This window comes from Schistocerca cancellata, chromosome 11 (genome assembly GCF_023864275.1).
Source record: "Schistocerca cancellata isolate TAMUIC-IGC-003103 chromosome 11, iqSchCanc2.1, whole genome shotgun sequence".
NCBI lineage: Eukaryota > Metazoa > Arthropoda > Insecta > Orthoptera > Acrididae > Schistocerca > Schistocerca cancellata.
In genome coordinates, this window is record NC_064636.1 from 23,897,449 (window position 1) to 23,908,864 (window position 11,416).

The 11,416-nt window shown below is 36.9% G+C and overlaps 1 protein-coding gene across 2 annotated transcripts in view; it reads left to right on the forward strand.

Annotated features, from left to right (window-relative positions):
• The window catches only part of LOC126108673 (sodium/potassium/calcium exchanger 3), a 690,465-nt gene extending 684,237 nt beyond the window's left edge, over window positions 1-6,228 (forward strand). For both annotated transcript variants that reach the window (XM_049913982.1, XM_049913981.1), the window contains exon 10: window positions 5,636-6,228. In XM_049913982.1, the coding sequence (XP_049769939.1) occupies window positions 5,636-5,759 (124 nt within the window). In that variant the 3' untranslated portion in view covers window positions 5,760-6,228. The remainder of the gene's footprint in view (window positions 1-5,635) is intronic.
• The last annotated feature ends 5,188 nt before the right edge of the window (window positions 6,229-11,416 follow it).

An 11,416-nucleotide genomic window follows, 5' to 3' on the forward strand; every position in this document is an offset into this window, starting at 1 on the left:
CTTGCCACTTTTCTCTGGACCTTCTCAATCTCTTGAATCAGTCCCAACTGGTAAGGCTCCCATACAGATGAACAATAGTCTAAGACTGGACGAACTAAAGTATCGTAAGCAATTTCCTTTGTTGAAGGACTGCATCGCTTCAGGATTCTGCCAATAAAGCGCAATGTAGAGTTCGCCTTACCCGTGACTTGTATAATCTGATCGTTCAATTTGAGATCATTTCGAATAGTCACACCCAGGTACCTGACGGATGTTAACCACTTCCAAAGACTAAGCACTTATTTTCTACTCGTACATTAATGGGGATTTTCACTTTGTTATACACAATAGGTTAGACTTACTAATATTGAGAGATAACTGCCAGTCATTACACCACGCACTTATTTTCTGCAAATCCTGGTTGATTTGTTGACAACTTTCGTGGGATCTACTTTCCTGTCAATACCATCAACCAGATCGTTTATGTAGTAACTGACGGAAAATTGATCTAGTAGAGCGGAAGTGATTTCTGGCGTTCCTCAAGGTAGTGTTTTAGGCCCTTTGCTGTTCCTTATCTATATAAACGATTTGGGAGACAATCTGAGCAGCCGTCTGAGATTGTTTGCTGATGACGCTGTCGTTTATCGTCTATTAAAGTCATCAAAACATCAAAGAAAATTGCAAAACGATTTAGAAAAGATATCTGAATGGTGCGAGGTCCCTCGGCGTGGCCGAGAGGTTCTAGGCGCTACAGTCTGGAACCGCGCGACCACTACGGTCGCAGGTTCGAATCCTGCCTCGGGCATGGATGTGTGTGATGTCCTTAGGTTAGATAGGTTCAAGTAGTTCTAAGTTGTAGGGGACTGATGACCTCAGAAGTTAAGTCCATAATGCTCAGAGCCATTTTTGAACCTAAAGGAACCATCACCAAGTCTGCAAGCTACTGTGAGACCCTCAGAAAAGTGAAAGCACGCATTCGAACAGTCAGTCCACATGTGGAGTATCCTCTCTTTCAGCATGACAATACCACACCTCACACAAGCGCTGCGGCATTTGCAACAACCGACGCCTTGGGTTCACTGACATCCGTCGTCCTCCATGCACTCCCCACTTGGACGCATCTGATTTACATCTCTTCCCACAAGTTAAAGAACACCTTCGAATTCTTCACTTGGTAGTGGCGATGCGATGCAAGCAGAGGTGAGGTAGTGGCTCTGTCAACAAAGTCGAACATTCTACAGTGATGGTGTCAACAAACTGGTATCGCACAGGGAGAAATGTGTTCGTTGCCAAGGCGACTAAGTTGGGAAATAAATATGTAGACATGGAAATGAGCACTACATTCGACGCGATATTGGGCGACCTGCGTGCTGGATGGGGATGAAATGATGATGAAAACAACACACGCCCAGTCCCTGAGCTGAGAAAAATCCCTGGCCCAGCTGGGAATTGAACCCGGGCCCCTTAGGATGGCACTCCGTCATGCTGACCATTCAACGATCGGGGTGGACGATATGTAGACATAAAAAATAATGTATGTTTATCGCGCATCTCTTGCCCAACGTAAAGTCCCGAGCGAGTGGAAAAAAGCGCAGGTGACGCCTGTATATAAGAAGGGTAGAAGGACGGAACCTCAAAATTACAGACCAATATCCTTAACATCGGTTTGTTGCAGGATTCTCGAACAAATTCTCAATTCGAATATAATGAATTTCCTTGAGACAGAGAAGTTGCTGTCCATGCATCAGCACGGCTTTAGAAAGGATCGCTCCTGCGAAACGCAACTCGCCCTTTTCTCACATGATATCTTGCGAACCGTGGATGAAGGGTATCAGACGAATGCCGTATTCCTCGACTTCCACAAAGCGTTTGACTCGGTGCCCCACTGCAGACTCCTAACTAAGGTACGAGCATACGGGATTGGTTCCCAAGTATGTGCGTGGCTCGAAGACTTCTTAAGTAATAGAACCCAGTATGTTGTCCTCGATGGTGAGTGTTCATCGGAGGTGAGGGTATCATCTGGAGTGCCCCAGGGAAGTGTGGTAGGTCCGCTGTTGTTTTCTATCTACATGAATGATCTTTTGGATAAGGTGGATAGCAATGTGCGGCTGTTTGCTGATGATGCTGTGGTGTACGGGAAGGTGTCGTCGTTGAATGGCTGTAGAAGGATACAAGATGACTTGGACAGGATTTGTGAGTGGTGTACAGAATGGCAGCTAACTCTAAATATAGATAAATGTAAATTAATGCAGATGAATAGGAAAAAGAAGCCCGTAATGTTTTAATACTCCATTAGTAGTGTCACGCTTGACACAGTCACGTCGATTAAATATTTGGGCGTAACATTGCAGAGCGATATGAAGTGGGACAAGCATGTAATGGCAGTTGTGGGGAAGGCAGATAGTCGTCTTCGGTTCATTGGTAGAATTTTGGGAAGATGTGGTTCATCTGTAAAGGAGACCCCTTATAAAACACTAATACGACCTATTCTTGAGTACTGATCGAGCTTTTGGGATCCCTATCAGGTCGGATTGAGGGAGGACATAGAAGCAATTAGAGGCGGGCTGCTAGATTTGTCACTGGTAGGTTTGATCATCACGCGAGTGTTACGGAAATGCTTCAGGAACTCGGGTGGCAGTCTGTAGAGGAAAGGAGGCGTTCTTTTCGTGAATCGCTACTGAGGAAATTTAGAGAACCAGCATTTGAGGCTGACTGCAGTAGAATTATACTGCCGCCAACTTACATTTCGCGGAAAGACCACAAAGATAAGATAAGAGAGATTAGGGCTCGTACAGAGGCATATAGGCGGTCATTTTTCCCTCGTTCTGATTGGGAGTGGAACAGGGAGAGAAGATGCTACTTGTGGTACGAGGTACCCTCCGCCACGCACCGTATGGTGGATTGCGGAGTATGTATGTAGATGTAGATGTAGAATAATGTTCGTTTTATTTAGAATGCTTTAAGGGTTTGCGTACAAAAGTTTGGAGGCATTTCTTTCAACACACACTCTCATTTTTTCACGATCCCAGTTTCTGCCTATCGCGCTATTTTCAAATAACACCTCACTAGGCAGTGCCTCAATCCATAATTGTTCCTATTAAGGGGACGCTTGTTCTTGTCTTAACCATGTTTACCTAGTCCGTATTCGTAATGAGGCAGGAGTCTTCCTTATCTATGTAAAAGAACGTTGCACTTTACCTAATTACTACTTAAACTAACATTACCTCCACAGTAAAATTTCCCCACGTGTCCACCAGGTGTGACATATGAGTTTTCAAATGTCACATCCGGTGGACGCACAGTGAAAATGAAGTGTGCAGCCAAAAACCGTCGTTAACAAAATGCCACTTTGTCCCAAATTATTCACAGAAGCTGCATTTCCTACAAACTGATTGTGTGCGGTTTTCATCCAGTCAGCCAATCTTGCAGGTGACTCCTAATTAATTCACGAAGCATTCCTACAAAGTACTGCTTTCATTTAGAGCAGAATGTTACCTATCTTCATGTGCTTTGTCGTGGTCGGGGTGACTGTTAACAATTCTCGCTTCGCTACAGTCTAATTTAACTCTAGGTTCTTGAAGCATGTAGGTTGTCAGGAAACTACTGTATATTACTAAACAGGTAACTCGGCTCATTGGCGCAGGATTTCAGTTGCAGGTTGCCTGCTTAACGCCTTCCAGGGGCAACAAAAGAAGGGATTTTCAGTGCTTCATATATTTCACACAATTATTGATCTAATTTAAAAAATTAGAATGCTCTCATAATCTACTCATTAAGAGGAATAACCTTATGTTGAACATGAAACACAATAAGATAAGTATTAATGATAGAAATTGCATATTTGCCTTGAGGCAAATTGTATATTTGTCTTGGCGCAAATTACTCAGACTATAATCATGCAGTATTTGAGAATCACACGACTTGGTGTCTTCTAACAAGCTTTACACATAATGTGAAACCTTTTCGAAATTGCTTCTCGCTTACACCTGAACACAAAATATTAAAGATAAAAAGTATATTGTTCACTACATTTTCGTTACTCGTGCAGTAAGACTCCACCATTAGGCATGACATATTAATTTAATTTTATCCATATTTTGCAGCTGCTAATGTGACTGTATTCCATACACTGGGAATATGAATTAAAAAACACCTTCAGCCACCATTTTTGTGTTTTATTAAATAAACGATCATCAGCTGTAACTTGTCTTCATACATGATTTATCTTTGCACTTGAATGAGGTGAAATTCATATTCCTGTCATGGAAAATAACAGTACTTAATAACATATTCTCTCTTCTTGTACTGAGATCTTACTTCTGACTTCATCCACATTATCTCACATGTTAATTTATTACTTCTTCACTACTACCTGTATTCGCAACACATTTTGCAGATGATGTCCACACATACTGCTGTATGTACGTGTGAGATTAAATCTTCATATGACGCATGATGTCATAAACATAGAAATGCGTGAAAAATCACTTTTTCTTATAACCGACTTCAAGTTTGCCACACTTTACTCTTATTTGATAATGAGAGCATGTGACGACTTGCAACGAACTTTGAACATAATTTCAAATCTTTTCTAAACTTTTTGAGTACATTATGGGTGAACAATCCAAACCCAACGAAACCAACATAAGTAGGGTCTTGTATCTTCAACCATAAAAATTTTACTGGATTAATGTCAAATATTTCGCACATAATTCATTTATAAAGCTGTTTTATATAGGGAAGATTTCTTAAAGAATTTGGAGTTAGTTCCTAGTGCACAGTAATTAAATAAATATATACTACATTGTTTTTAGTCTTCATTGCATATTAAATATCCATATGTAATGTTTTGAATCAAAATAATTGAGACTAGATAAAATTACACATGAGAGTCAGGTTAAGAAAATCTGATATATGTGGGCCCATGCACCTATACATCATCAAATCATCACATAATGCATAGTTCAGAGGATATCATGTCATTAACAGTGCTTGATAATGAGGGCATTTGGTGACTACCAACAAACTTTGAACATAATTTCCAATTTTTTCTAAACTTTTCTATGACATTATGGGTGAATAATCCAAAACCAATGTAAGTAGGAACCATTAAGGTTGAGTAAACTCTACAAACATTTGAATACTAACTTTGACTTACAGAAAAGTATTGGCAAGTTTTGTACAAATCAAGATGTTACAAAATTTAGTGACCTGATCAAACAATGGAGTAATAAATTTTCTAGCTTTTTTAACTGAATAATAGTTTTTGCTTCTAATATATTCATGCAATCTTACTTTGATTTCTGGCATTATACAACTGTCTTTTTTTGCAACAAAATCATAGGAGGCGGGATTTCAAGGACTGCTATCAAAACAATATTCTAGATTTTTCTGTAAAGGTAGATTTTATGTAAAATAATGAGTAGGAAATCTAGTCGAAAACATTTTTAAGTGTGGTAACTCTCATATTCCAGTGAAATCAAGTGTGAAACTGTTTTTCAGTAATTTATGAAAAATAAGTTCTATCCACAATCTTTATATCGAGATATTCATCAGTCCCAGCATTGACAGTTCATGAAAGTGTTTCTCGGTCGGCGATATTACAAGCTGTAAAACACATCAATTATTTACTCTTTACTTTTCTACTTTATTTCAGATTTCGACTGGACAAGCGGGTGGGTCGGGCCTGCCTACTCATGTACGCCATGTTCCTCGTGCTGGCCACCCTCATTGAACTCAATGTCTTCTTCATGGTCAATCTGCCCACATGTGGCCGATGACTTCGCCATCAGTATGCCAACTTTCCTTCAAGCTCGTGGAGTCACATAAGCTACATAATGGGGGCAAGGCACATCATGAAAGTACACCTTGGTAGCATCTATGGGAAATATGTTAATTTGCAATGAGCATCAGGACTCTAGTTCTTACTTTTTAAATTTCCTATATAATGATACACTCTTCTCTCCATTTATCCTCTCTTTCCCTCTTTCTTTCACAAAAGTGCACACCTGCATGTGCACACACACACACACACACACACACACACACACACACACACACACACACACACACACACACACACACTTTATCTATTTTTCCATGACTTAATTTTATATTAAACATACACTTTAACAAAATATAAGAATAATGTCTCAACTGTTTCCTGCTGCTGCGAAAGGTAAAAAAGTTACAAAACAAAGTACTCTCCTGTACACTTGCTTCCCCTACCCCCCCCTCTCATACACACACTTAATATCAAAATGAGTACAAAAAAGTAACTTTCATTAATGAAATGAAAAAATTTTCTCCAAACAAAGAGATTTGTTATCTACAATTGCTCGTATCCATCTCATAGACTCATAATGATTACTCTTTGTTAGAACCTTAATATTGGCTGCCTTCTGCACTCATATTTCCTCACAGACTACTTTCTTCTTGTACTTTATTTAGAGTATCAAAAAATAGTCATATCAATGGGAAGAAGAATAACTACCAATAAAATTCTTATTTTAAATAAGTATTTATGTAACTTAGCACTGTGTAAGATAAGCAATATTTTTTGTAAGTTGCTGCATGTCATACAAGTGCCTTCCAAATCCTTATAGTGACATCACTTATATTTTTCTGTAAACAAACAAATTAACTAGCAGAGTTCCTAAACTCTTTATTTTTTATAAGAAGATATACCAATTACAAAAAGTTTATACTGTTCCAAGAGTTTATTTGGCATTGCAATGTTTACAGTCAAGGTATGATGAGTGTTAGTTTTTGCCATATTTATTCTTTTGTTTATTGTAGGAAGCAGTGATTTCACATTATTACAAAATATCTGTCACATTTTACTACAGTCACACTAGTATTGAATATTTACTAGTTCTCTTCACCATTTTCCATCCACTTATTAGTTTCATACATTTTTAATTCAATTGTTGAATGATCATTTGCTCATTTTCAAATAAAAGTGGATTAAGTGTTTGAAATGGAACTATTAAAATATTTATTTGTTTTTGTGTATTTTGATGTACTGTTCCAATCTTTAACACTCTACACATATGATACTTATAAAATATACTGCATTCCATGTCAATCACCTGCTCTGAGATTTTGTGTAATGAAATATTTATACCAGTAGAGGTTATTTAAACTTTCTTTATTTAGGTAGGAGTATTATATAGAAAAAAATGAATGCACAAAAGACCAAGAAAAACAATGAAAATCAAACATGCTCCTGGCCTTACAAAAGTTAATTGTCTCAGTAAGTATAAACTGAAATTTATCACAACGATTTATTTGTAACAGATCAGATAATATTGAATAATGTGAATTTGCTGCAGTCGTTGAATGGACAGGAACCTCAGACATTCATCAGATATGTGTGTGACTGAGTGAGACTGACACTGAATGTTATATGACACCCAACTTTTCAGTCCGAATGAATGAACTGTGAAATACTGAAAATGATGGTATTGTTAATTAATTATTTCATGTCAGCATTGGCATACTATGTTTGTGTTTGATTTATTAAATTCAGTTATTGTTAATCTGTGAAATTAAAATAATGTTTCATTAAAAACATATGTTATTAGCGTTTTTCCTATCTACTGTTTTGATATTGTAGGTCTTTAATTTATAATAATTTACCATTGATGACATTCCACATCTGATTTCATTAGAAAAACAACTTTGAATAATTTTGTGATTATAATTGCTAAAAATGATGATAATATTAACCATTTGCTTCCAATTCTTTTCATACAATGTATCATGGTCTACCACAACTTATTCTCATTTGACAATTTACTCCTACGTACATCATTGCTCATAATAAGCAGCTGTAAACTAGTGACATGTAAATAAAAATGATGTCATTATCTATGCTTTAACATAAATTTACTGATACAAAGAAAATTTACTTAAATTACTTCATAATATAAGTTGCCATTATTACATAATAAGTATGAGGCAGTCTTGAATCAAAACAGAACAGTTTAGGTTCGACTGCCAATATAGTTCTAAAGGCTAATTTTAATATAATTGTATATTTTTTGTTTTGTTTCTTAGTTAAATAGTTCAATCTATAATTGCAATAGAATTTTTAGTTTGATATAAGAGCAGCAGGCAAAAGCCAGCTGTTTGAAGTATTCTCAGATATAGGTGCTACAAGTTTTATCATTGTACTGGAACTTGTACATAACTGTGAATAGAGAAACATATGAGAGATAAATATGTATATTTTTGTTTCATGATTTCGAAATATATGTGAAATGTATTTTATTAATTAAATATTTTGGCTACAAAAGTGATTTTTCATATTCCCTTCTAAAGGTAACGAATCATATGTGTGCTATCATAAGTGTACTGAATTCCCATAAGTGAAAATGTGTTACTTAGGCACCACAAGAAGGAGAACTTAAGGAATTCAAAACTTCTTTGACAGTCATCTTAGCTCTCCGTGGTCCTGCTGGGATGTATTTCATTATCAGTATTTGGAAATCATGTACCAAGTGCCAATAGTCACACAGTTCAGCTGATGACTCGACATCTTTTCCTTACAATTGTAATCATGCACTGTAATATCTCTTATACTAGAGATTTACAGCTTCAGTTGCAAGTAGGTGGAAAGGACATGCCATTCTGTATTGGAAATGTTCGCATTTAAATACAAGTTGCAGTTTTGGCAGCTGCACAGGGATTAAACTACACATGTGACCCACTGTTCCTGGTCTAAATGCCCTAATGTCATTGTTGAGATAGTCGCCAATGCAACTGGTTGCTGAGATGACTAATAACCAGTTCTGGTCCATGAAACCAAAGCAGAAGTGTGAATTATGTCCTTTAGGTCACAGATGGAATGAAGTTCTATTGACACACCTATAGAACACATGGTTTTCTTTTTCAACGTGAAAATCCAGCAGTTTGTTACTAGCACATGTACCGTATGAGAGATTTATTGGATTAGCCTGTCGATCATATTATGCAGTACAGAGTATGAGGTGGTTAATAGCTGACTCATATCTAATGTTTTAAATGAAAAATTAACTTGCTTATATGTAGACTCAAATATTACAAATTACATAGACTGAAGTTCATGTTTTCACTTGCTTAACACAAACAGTTGTACAGTGCATCTTCTGGATGCAAGTATATTTAATATAATGTGTGTTTTAAATCATACAGTGATTTGTTAAAGAGTTTGTTTTGAAATAATAAATAACTTTCTGACACAAACTTATATTACCTGCGATTCAGTGTAAGTTTCTTTTTAATGTAGTGTTGTGATTATGCATTTCACATTTTTTTCCCTACATTACTACAATTTCAGATTACATTTTGAAAATCATATTAGTATGTCCACAACATACTGTAGATGGATGGTAATGGTAACACTTCCAGCGTATTAAACAAAACGTTTACATGACTATATCAGTCCACTCCCTGTAACAGGCCTTGCTCTCTTTTGGATTCTGAAAGTCTGTCCAGTTGTTGGGAAATTTCCCCAGAATACGAGGCGATATTTAAGATGTGGGTTAAAATATGTGCAGCAAGTACTCATTAGAGAATGCTCATTAATGCATCACATTAGGACTCTTAAGAGATAACCAGATACCTAGGAATTTTGTTGTCTCTTTACTTACAAATGGTTACTGTTGATGGTGACATCAGGATAACGCAAAATGTTATTTCAACAATTATAAAATTTATTGACACTTGTTTCCCCTGGTGTTAATTGGGTGCTAAGTTATGGCTGACCATTTACTGAGGTGACTTGAAACAGAGTTTATTACACGTTGGAAATCTTACTTTTTTGTTGCTTCTACTAATAATGTGCTCTTAGGACACAGCTGTTTTATCTGAGACAGGGTGCAATTGAAGATTGTTGACACAAATTGGAAAAAAGAAGACATCCCACTGCTTTCAAAAGAGTTGTTATATACTACACCAGGGGTTCTCAAAAAAATTTCTCGAGGACCCCCTCATCAAGCATGATTGGTACCTTGTCATATCACGGTATCAAGTACCTAAAAACCCATATTAAGTCTTTTTATAAGTTTTCTACTTTTGGTACTTAGAAAAAACATTGACATATTCATTATTGAAAAAATATTGAGCTTAAAACTTTTTCAATTTAGCCATCATCATTATTGTTAAATTTTTGATTATTGCTCAAAATCTTTGCCTTCATATCTGGGTGTTTACTATAACAACTTCCTTTAAAAAATAAAAATTGAGTGTGAACTGAAAATGATAGGAAAAAATTAAAACTGAGTGTATTGGTCTTTGAAGTGTACTAGAGACTGCATTGAGTAGACATGTGTGAAAAATAAGAAAACACTAATTTCATACAAGGTATTATTTATTTGAAAAAAAAATACAGTTACAACGGAGTACTCCATCAGTATACATTTAGTTTTAATTTTCAGTTCGTAATGAGATGAGTTCAATATGACCTTTGAGTCGATTATTTCTGAAATATTAGGTTCCAAACTTGAAAATTCACTCTGAAATCCAAACGCATGTCGAGCCGATTCCTATATTTGTTTTTCATGAAACACATGGAAGAAAATGCATGCTCACATCGATATGTGGTTGCAAATGGAAGGATCTTTTTCATTGCCTTATCTCCAAGTTTCTTGTAGTCTTTGCGTGCCGATGCCCAGAAGTCTGTAATGTTTATCATCGTACCACAGCTGGACAGATGCACAAGTTGATCTTGCTCTTCTTCAGTGAGGCCTTGGATTTTGTCTATTTCTTCACAGCTGAAGGGATTTCGAATCCATCTGTCGTCAGGGTCAGGTTCAGGGAAATACCCTCTAAAAGTGGTGGCCAGGCTGCGTAGATGCTCCGCTACATCTTAGGCTGGCTGGTGTGGCCGAGCGGTTCTAGGCGCTTCAGTCTGGAACTGCGTGACCGCTATGGTCGCAGGTTCGAATCCTGCCTCGGGCATGGATGTGTGTGATGTCCTTAGGTTAATTAGGTTTAACTAGTTCTAAGTTCTAGGGGACTGATGAGCTCAGAAGTTAAGTCCCATAGTGCTCAGAGACATTTGAATATTGATCTTGATCTGGTCAGGCAAACTCTACTCTGATGACTCCAAGAATTGTTTTAAAGTATGAAAGTTAGTCAGTAATTCGTTTTCTATCCCTGACGCCCAGATGTGGCACTTTTTGACCATTACATTTATCTTATCCTCAACTTTGAACATGTCTACATTTTTTCCTTGTAAACTCGAGTTTAACACATTCAAGTGCTCAAACACATCAGCTAAGTACGCAACTGAGCAAAGCCAAGAGAAGTTAGTGGAGAAAATGAGCGTACTTTGTGTCAAGAAGGAAGACACGAACATCGTCTCTAAGTTAAAAAAAATCTTGACAAGATCCTACCTCGACAAAGCCATATTACTTCCGTATGAATAAGAAGTTGCTCATGCAGACTGCCG